Below are 23,966 nucleotides of genomic sequence, written 5' to 3' on the forward strand. Positions count from 1 at the left end.
GAGTTTTAAGTTGTGCCATTTGAAAAGAGGGATCTTAATCGAAACCACTAGGTATAACTTGGGGGCTGTGCTGGTTTGCTTCTCTTCTAACAATGACAGGTTCCCCCTGGAAAGGCTGCTTTCCATTAATTTCTCATTTACTATCAAGATAAAGTTTGATACAAGGTTATAATATTAAACTATTAATTCAGACTCCATCTTCTGACTTTTCCTGTGTACTTCTCACAAAATCTTCCCAAATATACATTTAAATTTGAATCTTAGAAATGTAAAGATCATGACAGAATATAAATTCTGAGACTAAGTTTAAGTGATTGAATATGGCTAGACTGGGAGACTAGAACTTGTCTCCTTACTGTTGATCTAGCATTTTGTTCATCATACCTCACCTATATTACCCCTAGTTTGTACCCAAGGTATGCAATCCTCTGATCTTCACATTGGATTCTAGGAGTGGAACCTCTAACTCAGCATTAGAAGAGTTATGCCCAAGGTCTTGAATTCCTTCACACGAGCCTGTCATATTTCATCTGAGCAGCCAACCTGTATAAGTTTTCTGATGGCCTTTGCTGTATGTTTAACTCTGAGATTATGATAGTGCAATTCCACTAAAAAACTAGTGGGATTTATTTTCAATGTTTAGGAAGATGATGATTGGGAAGGGAAAAGAAACTTTATTTGAAAAAATAAACATGTGAAAAAACAGGAATAATTAAGGTGTGATAAGGAGATACTTGTCCACCAGATAATAATATGCAACAAGAATCATAGTAACTGCCCTAACCAGTTTGGCTCAGTGGATAGAGCGTCGGCCTGCGGACTCAAGGGTCCCAGGTTCGATTCCAGTCAAGGGCATGTACCTTGGTTGCAGGCACATCCCCAGTGGGGAGTGTGCAGGAGGCAGCTGATCGATGTTTCTCTCTCATTGATGTTTCTAACTCTCTATCCCTCTCCCTTCCTCTCTGTAAAAAATCAATAAAATACATTTTAAAAAAAAAAATCATAGTAACTAATAAAGATCATTGTCTCTGTAATGCAGACCTGGTCCAAATCCAAGTTTTATTGTGTGTGACCTAAGGCAAGTCATGTAATCTCTTAGAGCCCAAATTCCATAATAATAAATTGGGGATAATTATAGTACTTATCTAGCCTATCTAATAAAAGAGAAACATGGTAATTGGCGTACGACCGCTACCCTTCCCATTGGCTAATCAGCGAGATATGCAAATTAACTGCCAGCCAAGATGGCAGCCGGCAGCCAGGCAGCTTGAAACTAACAGGAGGCGTGCTTGCTTCAGTGACGGAGGACTCCAACATTCCCCACCTGCCTTGCCGGCCTCTGAGCTTGCAGTTTAAGAAACATTGTAACAAATATAGAAGCTAAACAAAACCCCAGAAACCTGCTTTCAGCGAGCCCAGGATCTCAGAGCTGGAGTTATACATTGTTTCGATTATAGAACCGAAACAAACCAGATACCTTCTTTCAGCAGCAGAAGCCTCAGAGGTGGAGCCAGAGCTAAAGCTGGCCCAGAATAAAAAAAAAAAAAGAAAAAAAGGATCAGTAGGGAGCTTCAGTCGGCCTGAAAACAGCCCTCAGCCCCTCACCCAGACTGGCCAGGCACCCCAGTGGGGACCGCCACCCTGAAGGGTGTGTGACCAGCTGCAAACAGCCATCATCCCCTCACCCAGGCTGGCCAGGCACCCCAGTGGGGACCCCCACCCTGAGCCAGGACACCATTCAGGGCAAACCAGTCAGCCACACCCATGCACCAGGCCTCTATCCTATATAGTAAAAGGGTAATATGCCTCCCGGCACAGGGATCAGTGTGACAGGGGGCAGCGCCCAAACCCCCTGATCCCCCTGCGGCTCTGTGTGTGACAGGGGGCGGGGCCACAACCTCCCTATCCGCCCTGCTCTGTGCGTGACAGGGGGTGGCGCTGCAACCTCCCCATCGACCCTGCCTTGAGTGTGACAGGGGGCAGTGCCCCAACTCCCCAATTGGCCCTGCTCTGAGCCCGACCAGGGGCTGCACCTAGGGATTGGGCCTGTCTTCTGCCACCCGGGAGCAGGCCTAAGCCAGCAGATCTTTATCTCCCGAGGGGTCCCAGACTGCAAGAGTGCACAGGCCGGGCTGAGGGACCCCCCTCCCCCCCAAGTGCACAAATTTTTGTGCAACGGGACTCTAGTCTACACTAATAAAAGAGAAAAATGGTAATTGGCATACGGCGCTACCCTTTTCATTGGCTAATCAGGGCTATATGCAAATTAACTGCCAACTGAGATGGCAGTTACCTGCCAACAAAGATGGCGGTTAATTTGCATATGTAGGCACAATGCAGGGAGGTGAAAGGGAAAGCAGGAAGAAGCCCCCTGCCACTGACAGTGATCGGAAACCCAGGGAGAGCTAAGAGGTGGGGGGCAGGGCAAAGGCGGCCCAGGGCCGCCTTTGCCCGGCCCCCCAGCCATAATCGGAGAATCAGGCGCCTTTGCCGCCCTGGCCAGTGATAGCAGGAAGTAGGGGTGGAGCCAGCGATGGGAGCTGGGCACGGTCGAAGCTGGCAGTCCCAGGAGCTAGGGGTCCCTTGCCTGGGCCTAAAGCAGAGCCCATGATCGCGGGCGCTGCAGCTGCGGGTCCCCACTGCCCGAGCCGGACGCCTCAGTCAGAGGCGTCCTGCAGGGGCAGGGGCAGAGCCCGCGCGATCGCGGCACCCCCCACTGCCACTGCGGGTCCCCGCTGCCTGGGCCGGACGTCTCGGCCAGAGGCGTTAGGCCTGGGCAGGGGCAGAGCGGGAGATCACGGGGAGCTGGGAGTCCCCTGCCCAGGCCTAATGCCTTGGCCAGAGGCGTTAGGCCTGGGCAGGGGCGGAGCCTGCAACCGCGGGGAGCTGGGGATCCCCTGCCCAGGCCTGACACTTCTGCCAGAGGCTTCAGGCCTGGGCAAGGGGCCGATCCGGTGATTGGTGATCGGAGGGTGATGAGGGTCAACTCCTCTGGCCGAGGCATCAGGCCTGGGTGGGGGGCGGAGCCGGGGGTTGGAGGGATATGATGGTCCCCTTGCCCAGGCCTGAAGCCTGGGTCAGAGGCGTCAGGCTTGGGCGGGGGGTGGAGCAAGCGATCAGAGAGAGATGGGAGTCCCCTGCCCAGGCATGATTCCTGAGACAGAGGCCTCAGGCCTGGGCGGGGGTCAGAGCCAGTGATCGGGGGGAGATGGGGGTCCCCTGTCCAAGCCTGACACCTCTGGTGGAGGCGTCAGGCCTGGGCAAGAGGCCGATCAGGCGATCGGAGGGTGATGGGGGTCTACGCCTCTGGCCGAGGCATCAGGCCTGGGCAAGGGGCAGAGCCAGCAATCGGAGGGGTCTGGGGTCCCCTTCCCAGGCCTGACGCCTGGTCCAGAGGCATCAGGCCTGGGCTGGGGGCAGAACCAGTGATGGGGGGAAATGAGGGTCCCCTGCCCAGGCCTGACACCTCTGTCAGAGGCGTCAGGCCTGGGCAAGGGGCCGATCCTGCGATTGGAGGGTGATTGGGGTCAACGCCTGAGGGCTCCCAGTATGTGAGAGGGGGCAGGCTGGGCTGAGGGACACTCCCCCCATACACACACCCAGTGCACGAATTTCGTGCACCGGGCCCCTAGTATATACATAAAAGGCTAAAATAAAAAGTACCCCCTCAGGAGTTTGACCAGGAGACCAGGAGTTCCATCACTCACTATGGCATGTGCTGACCACCAGAAGGCAGCGCGGAATGAAGGCAGGCCTCAGCCCACAACCAGCAGCTGGCAGCCGGGAAGGGAGGTCCCACTGGCAGCTGGAAGGTCCTGATCAGCCCTGATCACTGACCAGGCCTAGGGACCCTACCCATTCACGAATTTCATGCACTGGGCCTCTAGTGTATTGATAAGAGTGAAAGTTAAATATACTAAGACTATTGACCTATTAAATTCATAAAAATTAAAAAGATGAATGCTTGATATTAGCAATGTTACTATAATAAAGGACACATGTAAACTTATGTTTCTTATAGCTCATTTGACCTTTTAAAAGAAGTAAACTTTTAAAATCATATAAGATAAAAACAATATGCATGCCCTTTGACCTGGAAAATGCCATTCTCAATGTTTACCTTAATATAATCATTAGAGATCTTAAATATCCAATAATAGGAGATTGATAAGTATGGCATATCCTTTAAATGGAATATAAATATTAACATAGTATATATTTATAACATAAATATATGTTCACAAAATCAAACAAAATAAATGTGGCCAAGGCTTGGGGAGTTTCTGTTTCTAACAAGATTTTATGTCCCAATTCTATTGCTTTCTCTATTGCTTTAACCTACATTCTTTCAACCTAAATTAGTTTCACTCCCTCTCCCCTTTTTTATAAGTCTCACATGGTTCTCTGTACTGTATTTCAAGCATCCTCATAATTTGGAATTGTATGTTTATTTATGTTGCTAACTCTTTCCTGTCCCATTAGACTCTGAGCAATACAAGAGCAAGGATTGTGTTTAATTTACCACTCCTTAGCAATTACTGCGATACCCTACAAAACCATAGTTCCCTTTGATATGGATACAAATTTTTAATATTGGCTATTTTCCTATATAGAAATTCTATGATAATATAGCTCCTTCCCTTAATAGATGTTTCTATATCTCAGACATACCCCAGCAGAAATTAGGAAAGTGCAGATTTCCTCAAGAAAGTTCAAGACATAAAGCAATGAGAAAGAATGCAAATACAAGAGAAAAAGAGAATGCTTGAAGGTCTCAAGACTATGAAAAGTAAAATTGAGAGAAAGCCTCCAGATCATGCCATCACGTGTTCCTCTCCTTCACTCAAGGACTAGCCAGGAGCAAGGCATGAAGTGCCATCTGAGGCAATGGGCAATGAACAAACACAGGTATCTTTTTCTAACATAACTATATTTACATTTATCTATTTTGCTCTATTTTCTCCACCCTCTTGCTGCCTTCTGCTCTGTCAGACAGGGATGTCAATGGCTATTTGGCACTACTAGTAAAGGAGCTAAAAGAGACTTTTCAGTACTTCATAGACTATAAATGAATCCCAAATCAAAAGCAATCTTCCCAAGACAAAGGATAGGCACCTCTTAGGCTTTATCATAAAAAAACATAAAATAGATGGGAAACTGGGTGGGGAGTAGAAAACCACAAAGCCCTGGAAGAAACATAAAATATAACAAACATAGTCAGATAATAACAACAGAAATTACACAAATAAAAATATCATTTTTAAAAAGTTCAGTTTGTAAAATCCAACCATCTGCATAATCCTACCTTTTTCTAGTAAACTGAAAAAAACTGTGTGGGAAGCACTAGAATTTCATTCAAAAGTAGGTGTTTCAATAACCATTTCTGTAGATTTATTCTAGTGAGAGTTTGAAAATGGATCAATCAAGGCAGCTCAGAACAAAACAGCAGGTTAGATACAAACACCTCCTCATGCTATGACGTAGTCTGCAGCATGTGGATTCATTCATGGCTTACATTTTCCCCAAAGTCCACATTATATTTTTGTTTTTGCCCTCAGTGTATATGTATGTAGAAATATTTTACTCACCCAAATTACTCTCCAACTGTGGTTCCATTTTCATCAATATTTAAGACAACAGTACGTACCAAATGGTAAGCAAACACTAAGATTAGAAATGGTGCCTGGCATGACCTACTTCTTGCAGTTTCTAACAGGTAAAGAAAGAAATCGATTATCACCACTATTGCCTACATTATTTGCTAACACTTATTACTGCTTATCTTATGCAGGTGCTAGGTGGGCACTTCTCATCCCCCAGCTAAGTAAGTGAGGTGGGTGGTGGTATCTCCATCATAGCTGTGGACACAGAACCATGGAACGCACTCCTCATGGTAAAGCCAGGCTACTGAACAAGTCATCCATGGCCCCATATGGACAACTCCTACTTCTTACTCCTGGACTATAACAATTAAATGATTCATTTGTCCCTTCCTCAGAGGCTAGTGGCAAAGACATGTTATATAACAACTGCACTAAAATAATTTCAACATGGTACATAAAAAGAATGCACTTAATATAATTCCTAGAGAGAGGTTTGAGTCATTCGGTATTTAACTTAGTTGTATAACATCTCCCTACCCTTACTGGAGAAAACTAATGCTGTCTATTACCTGACACACAAAATGGTGACTCATAATTATATTAGCTAACAATAATGTAAAGCTAGAACTGCAACACTCGTAAACTATGCCAAAAGTCATAACAAACTATATCTATAATAATAAAAGCCTAATATGCTAATTGACTGGACATCTAATGACCTTCCAGACATCCTTCCAGACGAGCTTCAGTTGACGTTGGGGCTGCGAGGGCCGAGGCAAGCTGCCACGGCTACAAGGGCCGAGCCCTTGCATGAATTTCATTCATCAGGCCTCTAGTATATTATATAGTAGTAATTTATAATATATATATATATATATATATATATATATATATATATATATATTTACACACACACACATACACACACACATTTGCATGTTCCATATGCCTATCACAGCAAATATTAAAGTTCTCATTTACTTGTAATGTTTCTAATAAACACTGAGTCTTAGTTTATTCAATGCCTGATACATGAAAGGAAAAATAAAATTGAGGTTTCAGATAATGTCTACCTTTTCAGATAAGGCCTGAAGGTCAGTTAGAAAAGAGAAATGTCAAAAGTAACTCTGAACACTTACTCTGTAATATTTCAGTAGGTAACAACTGAAAAGCATGTGTGGACATGACGATAGCTAAGTTCCCTTGATATATTTAGGTAGGGAGAGAAATGTCACGGCTTTCAGATACCTGGGGCACGATGCTTTCATACTACAGACTGAGGAATATAGTTCTTTGTAATGATAGACTAGGCATAGTCTCTCAGGATTACTATATGTCTATTTAAAGACTATAGGAAAAACGTGCCAGTTGTCCCATGGGCCTGGCCTGGCTTAGCCCTATCAGGCATTCTGGGTCCTCATAATTTTTTTTTAAGATGGTCTTTATTCTATCACCTAGGAAAAAACAGTTAGTTTCATTTGCAAAACTATTGTATTTAGATGTACTAATTTTAAAAATCAGGGAAAATAATTATTGAATTATTACAGAATTGTGGCCTATATTTTTAAATTTTTATTGAATTTATTGTGGCAATAAAATTATATAGGTTTCAGGTGTAAAATTCTATAACACATTATCTGTATATTGTATTGTGTGTTCACCATCCAAAGTCAAGTCTCCTTCCTATATTTTCTTATACTGGACCCTGTGAATATATGTGTTTGTATTATAAACAACATCTGATATGTAATAGTACTCAAAAGCACTCAGACACAATTACCATGCAATCTGTGTGGGGATCTGTACTACATTCTGCCTGCATCCTTACTGGCAGGTTGTTCATTTCCTCCTGAAGGAGACAGATCATTGCATTTTTAAATACTTTGAATACTGTTTAAATTTTAATTTTTTAAATTAACTAAATGTATTGGGTCACATTGGTTAATAAGATTATATAGATTTCAAGTGTACAAGTCTATGATATGTCTCCTGTACATTGCATTGTGTGCCTACCACCAAAGTCTAATCATCTTCCATCACCATCTATTTGCCTCCCCGCTCTTTCCCTCTAGTAACCACCATACTGTTGTCTGTGTCTATGAATTTCAGTTTTATATTCCACATATGAGTGAAATCATATGGTTCTGAGCTTTTTCTGACTTACTTCGTTTAGCATAATATTCTGAAGGCCCATCCATGTTGTTGCAAATATTTTAAGTAATATGTCATAACTCTCCCCGTCTTCAATTAGCCAAACTAAATATTCATATTTCCTTTAACTATTTGACTTATAAAAAGATTCCCAGAACTTTATATATTACGTTCTGGTAAGTGTGTGGCCACTTGATAGTATTTCTTTTAAAATATCCAGCTGGAAACTGAACACAATATTTTACCTATAATCTGATTAACATTGACTGTATTGGGATGATTATTGCCACTCTTGATCTGAAGATAAAAGTGCTTTAATGCATCTTAAGACCATTTCAGCTTCCTTTCACTATATTCACATGTAAATATATATTCACTATATATTTACATAGTACACTGAACCCAGCACATTTGTCTGTGGCGTCTTCTGGGAAGGTGCTGCCTTCAATTTTGAGTTCAGCTGTGCATTGTTATAGGAACCTCTTGAGTATTTAAATATTGAATCAAGAAAATGATGCCAGTCCAGCCAGTGTGGCTCAGTGGTTGAGCATCAACCCATGAACCATGAGGTCATGGTTTGATTCTGGTCAGGGCACATGCCCAGGTTGTGGGCTCAATCTCTAGTAAGGGGTGTGCAGGAGGCAGCCGATCAATGATTTACTCTCATCATTGATGTTTCTATCTCCCTCTCCCTCTTCCCTTCCTCTCTGAAATCAATAAAAATATATTTCTTAAAAAGAAAAAGATGCCATGTATGTATAAGAATGCCATCCCTGTTTTTCACATTTAATAATAGGAAGAAATATTTAGGCATGCTTTTCTAAATTAATATATATATATATATATATATATATATATATATATATATATATATATACATATATATATTAAAATAAACTGATTAAAAGGAAGTTACTTCTACTTGTAGAAATAATATATTGCCTACTGTATTTGAAAGAAGTAGAGTGCTTCTGTGATAGATTAGGTTTAAAAATAACCCAAGAATTTTAAATATTCAAAATATAAATTTCTTTAATTCTACAGGCATAATGTTGCCTGAATATTTTGCATAATTCTGATAGAACTTTTCATATAATGGGATCTTCCAACTGATATTTTATGCTTATTACAAAACACATGAAACAAGAAATGAAGACCGAAGAGCTTTTTCTACTGATTTTTCCAAACTACATACAGTATTAGAAAAAAAAGTAAGACAATGGAAAATTAGAAAATGATGATACAGTTAATTTTAAGCTTCATTCCACAAAGCAAACTGAAAAAAAATCCAGCATGATGAGAAATATGTGGTCTATACATTATACAAAGTCATACATTTTTTCATACAATCCCCAAACCTAACAATGAAGTCCCTAGCCATCTACTTTAGTTTAATTATTTCCCAATAAAATAATTTCAAACTGTAGGATACATTTTTTGAGCTTTATCCATCATCCTTTTTATTTTTTCCTATGATCTCTTCCCTTTTAAATTCTCATTCATTGCACCCATTTCTTTTGTCTTCTAGGTGCACAGAATGTCAGCAAGTAGCAAAGCCCAAGGGATGGATTTGAATATTAAATTTTAAAATGATCTAGAGCAACTATTGTAATTAGTAGTCAATAAAATACTTTCAACCAAATATAATTAATCTAGGTACTATTCTATATGTAAAAATAAAAAAACATTGCCTAAGGCTACCTTTTATGATAAAAATGCTACAATCCCCACATCAGTACTGACTTTAATGCCACAATTTGAATTAGAGAAAACATTATTCACATAAGGCAAGTTAAGACTGAATTAAATCACAGTGATTAATTTGATTGTGGATTAAAGCTGAATTTTTTTTAAATCTATAAAACTATGTAGAAATGATAGAAGGAAATCTCAGTAATCAGGTTGAAGGTTTTTCTGTAATTAGCTGCAATGCATCATTAAATTCTATTGTACTTGCAACTAAAAAAGATAGCTCTTTTGAACTAACAAGAGAGGCATCAGAACAAAGGCATTTAGCTTCGATACATTATATTCCAATCTTTTTCATTATGTACTCATAGTTAAATATGGTAACATCATTAATAAAATATTTGAAAGAAGTAATCAACAAAATGTGAGATAAGAAATATAGTAAGATAAGTATTTGACTATTGAGGAATAGGAAATCTAACAGAGATCCCTAACATCAAATAGGGGATATTTGTTAAAATTGAGAAGCTATTTACTAAAGTTACATCATCTAGTATATTCATATTTCTAATATTTTATTTCTACAATTACAGAATTTATGTCATTACTGTCATCAGCCATTCATTTTCTTTATTCCACCCTTATATTTTTAATAAGCTCAATCTATTTGATTCTTATTACCAAAAAATCCTAGAGTAAAGATATGTATATAATATATATGTATGGATAAATAGGTAGATAGAAAGTTTTATTATGAAAGCCATAGAAGCTCACTGGCTGCTGTGCTAAAATACACCATAAAGAGACAAAGGTAAAAGCACAGTTATTTGGCTACACAATAACCCAGATAGAACATGATAGTAACTTGGACAAGGTAATAGTAATAAAGGTGGTAAGAACTGAAGGTGGAGCCAACAAAATTTGATGGAGGTTTTATTGTGGGGGAAGCGGAATTTCATTCTAAGAACCTGAGGGGTGGAGTTGCCATTAACTGCGTTGGGGAAGAATATCAGTGGAGCATGTTTATGGGAGATGTTTAGTTCACTTCTGGATAATTTCACTGAACATGAATGGGCAATTGGACAGGAAAGTCTATAGTTCAGGGAACAGGTCCATGGTGAGTATGTATATTTTGGTGGTGTTTGCATAAATTTTTAAAATAATTGGATTGAATATCATTGAAGAAAAGCATAGAGTCAAAAGAGGAAGAGGCACAGGACTGAGCTCTAGAATATCCCAAATTTAGGGTATTTTCTTGGTCAAACTTCTTTCAAGCAATGCCATACCAAATTATACACAGACCAAAACTATATGACAGTGTCAGGCACTACAGCCTTTGCTAAAATTGGGCATTAACTTTGTCCCTTTGACATATTAAAATTGGTCTCTTGCTGTTTCAATATTAATTCATTATAAGTGAAAATAAGATGTTCCTATATGCTTACTACAGGCCTGGTGCACAGATTCGTGCACCAGTAGGGTCCCTCGGCCTGAACTTTGGGGATCAGGTCGAAATTGGTTCTCTGACATCCCCGAGGGGTCCCGGATTAAGAGAGGGCGGTTCTCAGGTGATGCACCCTGGAATCGGGCTCCCTCCTGTCTGGATTGGGCCTGTAGGGATCAGGGCCCCTCCTGTCTGGATCAGGTCTGTGGGGATCGGGCTGAAACTGGCTCTCCAATATCCCCTGAGGTGTCCCAGATTGCGAGAGGGTGCAGGGCATCATAGTTACCGGTTGAACAGTCGAACGGTCGAACGGTCGCTTAGGCTTTTATATATATAGATGAGTAATTTGTATTTTTATCTTCTATGTGTTCAGCTCATTTTTGTTCTTGATTATTATTGATTTATAAAATCACCCTTACATATTAAGTAACCTTTCACTTATGGTATTTATTGCAAATACTCTCATTTTCATCTTCATAGTTTTTGGTATGAGAAGTTTTACATTTTCTAGTCAAATCTATTTACTAATTACTTTCTTATGTATTACATCACTTTAATACATACAAAAATAAGTTATTTACATATTTTCTTCTAATTGTTTATGGTTTCTTATTTTATACATTTAACTCTGAGTCTTTCTGATATTTATGTTAGGTCATGTGGAAAGACTCTCATTAAATATTTTATTAGATTTTTAGTTCATTTTATAATTATATTAAATAATATGTCAATTCCATCTTTGCAATGGTCCTTTAAGTTATAAATGGTTCTTATCCATAGTAAAGTCTAGTTCTGAGATATCTACTCCCTCTTTGTTTTGGCTACTAATTGTTGGGTCTATAATTCAATACTTTATTATAGTATTTTAAAGTTATGTGTTAGGTTATTTATTTGTCAAATAACTAAATGCCCAACAGGCATATGGGTCTTCCCCTTGGTGTTTAGGTTCACTACTAACCCAGACATCTGGATGCCAATTTTATTTCTTCTTGTTTGGTATAGCATATGGTGGGTAGCCTAAGAATACACTTTTAAAATTCACCCTCATTGCCTATGAAATTAGTGGAAATCTCTGAAGCCAAGACTTTGGCATATGTCTCCTTACTTACAGTGCTGTTACAGTTAGTTCTTATGCATCTGGGTGGGAATTTTCTTAATAGGCTAGGAGAAATTAATAAAGGCCTGGAGAGTTTGCTGCTACATTAAAATAAATTTAGATATGTTTTTAAAAATGCACAGCAAAACTTACATATTTACCAGTCATTTAAATCTGCTTTTTCTATTAGACATAATCTATCCAAAGATTCCCCATTCAGTTAGGAGGCACAACCATGATTTTTTTCCTTACCCAAAAGCTAATTCATTTTAATATGTATACTTATTTCTTTAAAAATACTTTCATTTGAATTAAAATTTTATTTCACTTTTAATATTAGCCTCTCCATCTATTTTTAATTATTATTCCAGTGGATACTCCAGTGGATAATCAGAAGCACATTTCCATGACCACAACTTATGAACCAAAAAATATGGTAATAGGAACCCAGAAATCACCTGCTACATGGCAGTGCCATGCCAACACCCCATGCCAGTGTGTTAGACGCTACCAATGGCATAAAGCAGGCAGTTGAACAGGTCCTCTAGGAGAAGCACAGTCTATGGGTCGTGCTCTTTTCTAATGTAAAAGGCCATTATTCTATCATTTCACTGGTGTTTCTGTCATCTACCATATGACATCACTGAACTTTCTAGAAGAAAAGCTTCTACCTGAGATGGTGATGGACAAAGTAGATAGTTCCCTCGTGACCTCAGTTTCACTAAAGGTGGACCTCAAAGGACCTCCTGCATTTGACGTCTTAAACACCGACTCACACCTGCACCCCTGAGGAGGATTCTGTTCCTTCTTTGGATACCCTCCCAACTAACCACATAGTGAATCATTTATACATTAATCAAATTCCATGGAAATGTAATCTGTCTTTTTCTCCTCTGTGGTCACATTTTCCACTTTAAGTGGCCATTTAAATAGCAAATTTATCTTGTAAAATGTTAAGACAAGCACATGCCATCCTCTTTCAAGATTCTTTCATATAATTACCCTTGAGTATATCAGCAGGCTTCTCTCCCTCAATTTTCACATTCCATGTTCATTCCCTACACATCCGCTCAACCATCTGCTCCTAACAATGCCTGCTCTGGCTTAAAAAACTATCTGCTTGTTGTTTCATGACATTCCCCTAACTAAACATCTACTTTGCCCGTTTGTTCTTTCCCTTTTACTTTGAAAGGTACTTGTTGAGCAGGTCTTATAGAAAAACTACAACTCAACCTCATATAATTAAGAGAACAAATCAAGTTTGTGGGAAATGGCAAGGAAGGTAATGTGCTGTTCCATTATCATTTGTCAAAAATCAGTACCTAAAAATAAAAGTCTCCACTGATGCTTATAAAGTAAAATAGCTCACGATCAGTTTTCTCTAAAACTCCTGTGTGCAAGCCCTATTTGTCATCCTCTATATTTGACCTGAGTCAGCTGGGTGTAGAAAGTGAGAAGTTTTGAAAATTCGGTTTTGTTTATTGTGAGGAGGTCTTCGGTCCTTTCTTTGCCCCTAATATGAGATGGATGGGAAACATTTAAAAAGGTTTCATGAAAATAGAAGCAAGAAATTAGAGATATCAAATAAATGGGGAGGATAGTGTCCATCTTATAGATTTGTGTGGGAAAAACAAAGAATTGTAAGTTGCTTTAGAAACATGTGAAAGGGGAGAGAATTTAGGGGAGGATAGCAAACATAATTCTTTTTAGTTTATAAGCAAGGAAGTTGTTTTCTACATTTTAAATGGGCAAAAAGGTCAAAGAAAAAAATCAAGAATAAAATCTACCAGGGGAAATGGCAGCCCTGTTAGAGTTTTAGAGGAATGTAGCAAATTACTCTGAGTGGCAATGAGAGTGTTTTATGGAAATGTAGTAATTAGCTGTTTTCAGAACCCACAATTTCTAAATTGAGTGTGATGACTAGTACTAATTGATGATTAATGGTTGAGTGCTTTGCACCTTCTAAGCATTCAATAATATGATTGATTGATATGTTACTTATGAAATAGAGTAACATTTATGAAGCAATTATACAAGCAATATGTGAGTGGGAAAACTACAGGCATCTGAGAATCCTATTGAAATAGAAAATAAATAACAACAATAATGATAACCCCTACCTTCTCTGTGTCGATGCCTTTTGACATGGACCAGGTTGAGACAATATAATCCATGACTCGTTCACTAAGGCCTTTGGGGACCTGATAAAGTTTCAGAAAGTCCCGTACATTATTCAGCATCTCATGGTATCGGTTGGTGTTGGCATACATTTGCTGGAAAATTGTGGTAACATTTCCAAAAATAGTTGCATAAAGAAGAGCTGAAAGAGAAGAAATGATGAAAATGAAACAAATATCCCAAGTGGAAAAAAAATGTGAATATTGACCCAATCAATGAATAGTGTGACAGAGATGTCTTTATAAACTTTAGGAGCTAATACATGTTAACCCCTGAGAAAAGTGCCTGGTTTTTGGTATTAATTCAGTAAGTGTGACCTACAGTAGGACAAACATGCGTATGTAATACTCTGGTCAATGTGGCAAAACATGAGAGTGGCTAACAGATTTCGTGAAGAATTAAATGCTCCAAAATTATAATTTTCCTAGGAAATTCTAGCCTCGCATCTAAAGTCATCCTCCAGCCTTGTGCTCCTGAATGACCAATTTGAATTTTCTGGGATTGATGATCCAGTTTAGAAATGTATGTTCTTTCTCATTGCTTGCTCCTTCCAGCTTTTGGAACACTTCCCTACTTATAAATATTGTTGACATAACATAAGAAATATAGGGACTGAAGACAAATTAAAGTGTTCCGTTTTTAGAAGGTTCTGAAGAGAAACACGGTTGGAATTAACAGCTAAAAGGAAACTTTGGAGTGCCTGAAAATTCAAGTTATTAAATTCATGTCAGTATACCAGTATTGTAAATTGTCTTATTTCATCATTTTAATTAAAAGTCAAGCCAGCTTGCAGACCAGTGCTATTTATCTACAGGAGCCTATGATGGGAGAGGGTTTTGTAATCCCCCTGACTATGATCCCCTTCCTCAACCCATAATTTACCAACCCTTCTCTCTCCACATCTGGTCAGGCTACTAATGTTTACCTGATCTTGTAAAAGCTCTGAAAAGCCGCTGAGTTCAGCCCAAACTGACCATGTCCCCAAGTGCACACAACCCCCACTCTATCCCTTCCCTTGGTTAACACTAAGCTCTTTTCAAAGCAAGCAATACTTTATTCACCTTAGTATTCAGTGAACACAATGTTTAGTAACCACATACATTCCATAAGCATTTGACAAATAAGTGGACTATCAGACAATGATCACTTCCACTCTACATCCTCCAAGCATTTTAAAAAAAATGATTCCCCTAAACAAAGTATGGGCTATTTCATTTTGCCATTTCGTCAACCAAAATTCCTTTTCACAGAGGTGATATAAAATCAAGCTAGTGGTGCAACTTAACATCCTTAACATATTTTCAGAAAATCATGTGGGGTTTTTTAAGAACAATTGTTCTCTGAATACAACAAATTACAATTGCACATCAGGAAGCTGTAATTTTATCAGTATTTAGGCTGGTGTTGCTTCTGTTACTTAGGAATTTTGATGACAGTGCAGGTAATTTTCAAGATAGATGGTGTTTTGTTAAAACTGAGCAAGAATAATATGGTGCTGACATTTCTCAACTGGGTCTTTCAACCTTTGGAATATTTATATTTAAAAATAGAGGTAATCACAGACTTAACATTTCTATTCCACCATCGTGTTATTAAGAAAGTCAAACACAGAAATAATATGTAAAGTAATGATAGAAAAATACATATAAAATATGGAATTTCACATTTTCAGAAAGGAGAAGGAGAATTTATGTTTTTCAAATAATGAGTATTATTTTACATTTTCAGAAAAGAGAAGCAAGGAGAATTTATGTTTTTAAAATAATGAGCATTTGCCCTGCTGGCATGGCTCAGTGATTGAGCATCAACCTATGAACCGGTTCGATTCCTGGTTAGGGCATATGCCCGGGTTGTGGGCTCAATCCCCAGTGTGGGGCATGCAGGAGGCAGCCGATCAATGATTCTCTCTCATCATTGATGTTTCTAGCTCTCTCTCCCTCTCCCTTCCTCTCTGAAATCAATAAAAATATAAAATAAAAAGCATTTTGGGGATTAATGAAATAATGCTGCAATCATGTGTTGTAATAGTGCCCAGCTATTTTAAGTTGTCAATAAATATCACAGAACTACCTATTATTTGACATATTTAACTTGTTTGGCTCCCTAAGATGTTTGCAATATGTTCTTTTTGCCAAAGTGTCTTACTACTGCTTTTATGTGTAACAAATTACCACACATTTCATCTTTGTGGGTACATTAAATATGCGTACATTCTGCTCAAATGAAAAGTTTAAGTAATAAAATATAAAGAAAACTGCCAATGTATTAAAAGTTTGCAGCATTAATAAATGAAGAATGTAATCAACATCTCAATAAGTTTGGCATATTTACAAAGCTATACACTTCTGACTCTCATTTTCATGTGAGTATGGTGTCCTATACTGGAGAGGACTAAACAAGGTCATAATTTAAGGTAAGAGATTCAAGTATATGTGTATATATACTTAAAAAATATTTTTACTTATAATAAGTTGCAAAAAGAGCACAGAAAATTCACATGTATCCAACATGCAGCTTCTCTCAATGATAATATACCTCTGCCCTGAATTATAGACACACACATCTTCTTTGATGCCTGATAGATATCCAAGGTAACTCATACAAAACAAGTTAAAAAAGAAAGTATAATAGTAAGTATTTATGAATTGTTATGTATCATCATCATCATCATGGAAACAGTTTCCAAATAATATTTCATGCAGCAGAAATTATATATATATATATATATATATATATATATAGTCACACATAGACTTAATTTCAACCTAGTCCAAGATAATCAGAGCACTGCCTCCCTTGCTGATCATAATTTCTGCCAGTCATCTCACTCCCTTTGCCCCAGTCATGCTAGCCTTCTTGGTGCTACTCAAACATTCTGAACACATTAACTCTTCAGAGTACCTTCACTAGCTGTTCTCTCTGCTAAAACACCCTTTGTGAGAACTTTACCTGGTCTATATCCTCTCCTCATTCAGGTCTCTGCTCAAAAACCAACTCAGCACAGAACCCTTTCCATACCTCCTTGTCTAAACATCCTCTTCCTCCAGTATCACACTCCATCCCCTTACTATGCCTATGTTCTTAATTCTATTTATCACTACTTCAATTTACACCACATTTTAATTTAGTGTCTGTTTATTATCTACCTTCTCCATTAGAAATGCAAATTCCTTGAGTGCAAGTACAGCCCTTGCCCTTTTTGCTAACTGCTGTATTTCCAGAACACATACCAATTCCTGAAACATAGCAGGTATTAAATTTTTTTTCCAGTAAATTCATACACCAAAAACCTAGAAAATAGTTTTTAGACACATTCTATTTTCAAATCACAATCTCTGGTGATACAAAAATATAGGAGAAATATACATTATTGATGCAGATAGGAGAATAAAATATTTAGAAGCAAAGATGATACATGTCCTGATTATATGAAGATAATAAATAAATTGGGAAGACCTATTGTCATTCATCAAATATAAATGCTCATGCTTGGCCTGGCCAGTTTTTTAGAGTCCTGGTATATAATTTTACCCTTTGAAACGGATGCTATATAGTCAATTCATATACTCTAATAATGATAATTAGCCTAATTTGTTAAAATTTGATAAGGTTCTTGTTATATGCTATCCTGCAACCTTTTAGGCTTAAGGAAACTTAAAACAGGCTAATTTTACAAGTTTAACATACTTAGAGTCTCAGTAATTCTGGAATACACAACAATAAATGACTTATTTAAAAGTCTTGTATATATTTTTTATTCACCACAAAGGGATTATTTAGAAGATAATTATGATAGAATAAAAATGGCTGCAAGTTTTCTGATACCTTTTCCATTGAGAAGCAGGGTGTATATCCCTTGCCCTTGAATCTAAGTGTACTCTGTGACTGTTTTAACAATAGAATATAGTAATATGATCACATGCCAATATCTAGGCCCATACTTAAAGTAACTAGAATCTTGCCCAGCGGGTGTGGTTCAGTGGTTGAGTGTCGACCTATGAACCAGGAGGTCATGGTTTGCTATCCGGTCAGGGCACATGCCCAGATTGCGGGCTCAACCCCCCAGTGTGGGGTGTGCAGAAGGCAGCCAATCAATGAGTCTCTCTCATCATTGATGTTTCTAGCTCTCTCTCCCTCTCCCTTCCTCTCCGAAATCAATAAAAATGTATTGCTTTAAAAAAAGAAACTAGAATCTCGCAATTCTTCACTGTTAGAACACCTGCTCTTGGAGTTTGGCTCTGATGTTCTGAGGAAACCCAAGCCTTCTTCTAGAGAGGTCCACCTGGAGAGGAATCAAGGCCCCTGGTCAATAGCCTTGGCTGAGCTTCCAGCTAAGCACTGGCCTTAAACTGAGCGATTTAAAATACTGATATGAGAAGACACTAAAGTAACACTGAGGCTACATAGTGGTTCAACCATCACTTCTTTTTCTACTTATATTCATATTTAATAATATAGGTAAGCTCTGAAGGAAAATGTTCCATCAACTTATGGTTGCATGTGCAGAAAGTAGCTTGACAACATCAGCTTAGCAGCCAGGTAAGCTCAGCTTGCTGAGCCAATTAAGAAGTGGATTTTTCAGACTCATTCAAACCGACCCAGCTGACACCACATGGCCTGCTAGCCTTGCACAAATTGCAGATTCATGGGTAAAACAAATGGCTGTTCTTGTTTCAAGCCACTGAGTTTGATTAGTTATGCAACCATAATAATAAACCCTAATAAAGACAGATTTGTTCTTAACCTGGTAGGAAGCCTGGGAGAGGAGGATAGTGAGCTCAGAGCCCAATAGTACTTTTTTTAAAAAATATATTTTATTGATTTTTTACAGAGAGGAAGGGAGAGGGATAGAGAGTTAGAAACATCGATGAGAGAGAAACGTCGATCAGCTGCCTCCTGCACACCCCCCACTGGGAATGTGCCTGCAACCAAGGTACATGCCCTTGACCGGAATCGAACCTGGGACCCTTTAGTCCACAGGCCGATGCTCTATCCACTGAGCCAAACTGGTTAGGGCACCAATAGTACCTTTTGAAAAGTGCTTTCTAAAATGTTAATGTATTTTATCTTTTAAACTAACAACTGCCTGTTATTTTTATAATATAAGCATTAAAGTCATGAATTAATGTTTAATGTTTTCAAAGAGATGCATAAGTAGAAAGATTGAGTGTTGCAATAACACAAATCATAGATTTCATTATTCATTCAAGCATTTTTGCATTCAGTAGATATTTATTGAATAATAAATACTATGATACTAGTATGCCAGCCACCAGTGATACAATGATGAAAAAGACAGACATAATCCCTGCTCCACTAGTATCCACTAGTTCCTACAGAAAACTATTATTAGTCTTTAATTCTTCCAAATCACAATCTTTGAAGGAAGGCTAATAATCTTTTCCTTTTCATAGTTTACAAAAATCCACAAATAAACTTATAATCACTCCAAGTATATAAACTATAGTTTATTTCTCATGGTTAAACAATTTGCAGAATCAACCAAAAATCTATATTCAGCTAATTAATTGTAATAGCCTCCACTCCCATGATTGCACATGCTAACAGACAAGATGTTGATATGCAGGTCTCTGAAGAAAGGATGTTCTCCAGTCACTTCATTTTGTTTGCTCCAGAGGTCAAGTTGCTTCCATTCATTGCCTTATTAATAATTTGTATTTTTAGACTTTTCATGATGACATCTGACATTTACTTTTCCTAATTATCTTTCTTTTCTAAACCTTGGCAAGTAATCATTGGCCCTAGACTGAGCAATTTCAAATATTAATATGAGAATGCATTTCTGGTAACCTTTAAAGCCACATAGGTCATCATTGCCCTTTTTATTTATATTCATTAAAGTCCACATTTAATATATTTTATTTTACAGAGAGGAAGGGAGAAGGATAGAGAGTTAGAAACATCGATGAGAGAGAAACATTGATCTGCTGCCTCCTGCAAACCCCCTACTGAGGATGTGCCCGCAACCAAGGTACATGCCCTTGACCAAAATCGAACCTGGGACCCTTCAGTCTGCAGGCCGAGGCTCTATCCACTGAGCCAAACCAGGTAGGGCATAAAGTCCACATTTAATAATGATATTTAAGGTGTGAAAGGAAAATGTTCTACTCATCTGTGATTGCATGTGTAGCACACAGTGTCTTAAAACATTTGAAATAACTCTAGTTGGCTTTAGAACAAAGTAAAGAAGCTGATCTTCAAAACTTCCCATTACAGAGTCTTGCTTTCCTTCCTGCTCTTTTATAACATCTTCTGATCTCCTTGGATGCTTTTCTGTAATGATCCATATATGTAGGCTCCCTCTGGGCATCCACTATTGAGCCAGACATGTCTTCTTTCCAAGTCTTCACTTAACCTATGCCCCAGTAGTACCTGAAGTAGGTCGATTATCCTGTTAGAACTAATCTCATTAATTTATTTAGGTTGTATTAATTATCAGAAACAAATACAGTACATTATCCCTATCAGGGATGCTGGAATTTTGAATGGGGAATTCCAGGTAATGCAAGTTGATTGAATCATTTTTACTAATAACTGTCAGCTATTAGATAAGTTGGGGCACAGAAGGGGCACATTCTAGAACTTAATGAATTATTGCATAAATTGGACAGATTGCACCAGTTTATGGCTGACCCCATGCTTACCATACAACTGGCTCCATTAAAATAGCCTCATTTTAGTGGCAATCCTTACTGATATTTCCTATATACCCTAAAGAGTCAATTTAGAAACATTAATCATGAACTTATATTAATCAATTACTAATATAAGATCAAAGATATTAGAAAGGGAAAGGGGAGGATAAGTGGAAAGATGTTAGAAGGTTGTTTTTTCAAAAGAACTATGAGAAATTAATGATTAGTAAAAACAGAGAATTAAAGGATCAATATAGCTTTATCTCCACTTTATCCTTCTATGATAGTTACTCTATCTTTATGTAAGTAAATCAATTTTCTTTATTCTCTATAATCTAGCACAATTCTTTTGATTCTAATAAAACTAGTACACTCACATTGCTTAAATAGCTATAGAAGTTTTTGTAACTCTGATAAAGATGAACTGGGCAAGATAGAACAAAGCCTCATAAATAGGAGGAACAATAATAATAGATGTCAATGAATACTGATCTCATCATTTCAGAATCACTTATTATGAGTCAAACAAGAAGTCCCAAAATATATCAACTGTCAGTCAACCAGAGGCAACCAAAGATTAAAATTGTATGTTATCTTTAGATGAACCCAGCAGCTGGTACAGACTACCTCAGTCTCTCTCTCTCTCTCTCTCTCTCTCTTTCTCTCTCTCTCTCTCTCTCTCTCTCTCTCTCTCTCTCTCTCTCTCTCTCTCTCTCACACACACACACACACACATCTTTGGAGGGCTGTCTTAGGTACTGAACACAATTTTAAATGAGGGTACTCTTAGATATGTGAACCTTGGGACACTGGTCAGTCTTCCATGTTTCTCAAGAATTCTAAAACCAAGTTAGAAAGAAGCAGAGGAAGAATCAACATGAGGGTTTGGGAAATAAACAGGCACATAGACAGAGACTGCTGATAGAGTCACTTAGACATGCCAGAAGGAAAAGGAAATACTTTCATTTTGACATTATGTTTTAAATCATAGTTACAAAAAAAGACTAAAACTTTAGCTTAATATAAATGACACAAAGAAGATATCTTTGTGTCAGATGACATCAAGATGGGCAAGGGTCAGCACAAACACAAGGAACAGTACTCCAAATTGGAAAAGATAGCATAATGGACCCTTTTTTTCCAATTAAGATTTTGTTTGTTTTAATTTTCTATGTTTAAAAATTGGTATTTTTATAGTTTCAAGAAACAACTGAAAGTATAAAATTTCACAAGTTATGTAGCTGATTATGGTTTTTTGGTGCTTCTATTTTGTTCCTAATATCTTCCTCTCTTAGGTTAGGAGAAGGCACATTTTCTTTCTATCATCTCCATTCATACATGTGTACACACACACCCAGACTTCAATTATAATATGATCTGATGAATAGATAATGACATATGTGGTACTTTCAGGATATTTATAAGTTCTTATACTGTATCTCTTTATTTCAAAAACATTAAAATACAAAATAAGGAAACTACAGTGGTGAGATTTAGATACCATAGCAACCCAATGATTTGATGCAGAGATAATCTTATGTCCTTCAAATTATAAGATGTATAGATCTACCTGCTCGACCTAGTTGTAAGCCTAGCTTTATCAGCTACAGAAAAATAATGAGAATGTACACTGAATCCAGCAGTTTCACTATGGCGAAAAATTGAATTTTAAAAATTTATGGTTGTTCTCGGTTTATTTGTACGAGACATATATTTTAAATACTTTTTGGTAATCCTTACTTTTCAGTAATGATACTCTCAATCATTTCTCTAATCTTTAGCACTAAAATATGAAAAGAAGCAATAGAGTAATAACATTACTCTTTCTACATTTCCTTATAGTAGGTGTTATGCTTACATTAATATGGAAGTACTAAATATAATAACTTGACATAATATTGAAACAACTTTGTGCCAAGCCACATTATTACACCTAAATAAACTGTTGGTGATCCTCAGAACAATACCTGTAGAATAGCCAAGAGCTTCTCGTATCCTCTGAGAAATAGTGTCACCACCTATCTTCTTGTTAACTCTCAATATAATTTATTCTTGCATCCAAATATTTGTTCATGCAGTTCCCTTGTGGTGAATCTCAAAATAGCCACAAATTATTCCTATCTTGATATGTACATCTCTTTGTAAGGAGACTTCTCTGCTTCTTCCACCAAAATCTATTTTCATCTGTGCTGGCTTTGACTTCATTTCTCTCAATAGAACGTGGCAGAGATGATATTATACAACTTCCAAAGCTAGACGTTAAGAGAACTTTCATGTTTGACTTGTACTCTCTTGTAATACTGTCTTGAGACCACCATTCCGGAAAAAGCCTGGGTTGTGCTGAACAAGACAGCAAGGATAGAGGGGTCTTGTTATCCTTGTGGTGCCAGTGGAACCAAGCCCCCAGCTGAGGTGCCAACTAAATGTAGTTGCCAGAGGGAGCCCAGGCAGGAGGAGCAGAAGAACCCATTCGACCAGTAGGGTCATGAGAAATAATAAATCATGGCGGTATTATTTCACTATGTTTTGGAGTCATTTCTTACACAGCAATAGATAACTGATCTCTCCCCTATGAAAGCCCTCCTTTCCTAAATCCCATCCACTCTCATGGCTTATTATCTCCTTCATAAAACCTTCTCTGATTATTACAGGTCAAGGAACTTCTCCTATTCTCAGACAGAACCTATCAATACCTCACTCCTTAAAATCGGAATGATATGCCTTGCTTTATATATTTAAATTCCTTTATATATGTTAACATACTTTGCTATAAATTCAATGAAGTTCTTAAAAGCAAGAACCTTTTAAAGTTGTTAAATTCTATATATTGACAGCATCATTCTGAACATATAACTAAAGAACACATACAAACAGAAGTTGAATTAAATTTAAAAGATTCTCCTGAGGAGAAACCAAGATGGCGGCATAGGTTAACGCCGGAGATCGCTGCCTCAAACAACCACTTCAGAGATATAACTAAAGGACAGAACGGACATCACCCAGAACCACGGGAAGGCTGGGTGAGTGGAAATTCTACAACTAGGAGGAAAGAGAATATCATACCCAGACTCAGAGGAGGCGCAGTGCTGAAGTGAAATACTCAGGTGCGGAGTGTGCGCGCGGAGCGGGCTGGCGGCGGAGGGCGCGGT

At 38.1% G+C, this 23,966-nt stretch overlaps 1 protein-coding gene across 1 annotated transcript in view; it reads right to left on the minus strand.

The window, feature by feature from the left end:
• Positions 1-23,966, minus strand: part of KCNH5 (potassium voltage-gated channel subfamily H member 5) — a 255,663-nt gene that overhangs the window by 79,182 nt on the left and 152,515 nt on the right. Inside the window, exon 8 of the mRNA XM_036309340.1 lies at positions 14,104-14,303. Coding sequence (XP_036165233.1) covers positions 14,104-14,303 — 200 coding nt within the window. The remainder of the gene's footprint in view (positions 1-14,103; positions 14,304-23,966) is intronic.

Source organism: Myotis myotis, unplaced genomic scaffold, assembly GCF_014108235.1.
Source record: "Myotis myotis isolate mMyoMyo1 unplaced genomic scaffold, mMyoMyo1.p scaffold_m19_p_1, whole genome shotgun sequence".
In the NCBI taxonomy this organism is placed as follows: Eukaryota; Metazoa; Chordata; class Mammalia; order Chiroptera; family Vespertilionidae; genus Myotis; species Myotis myotis.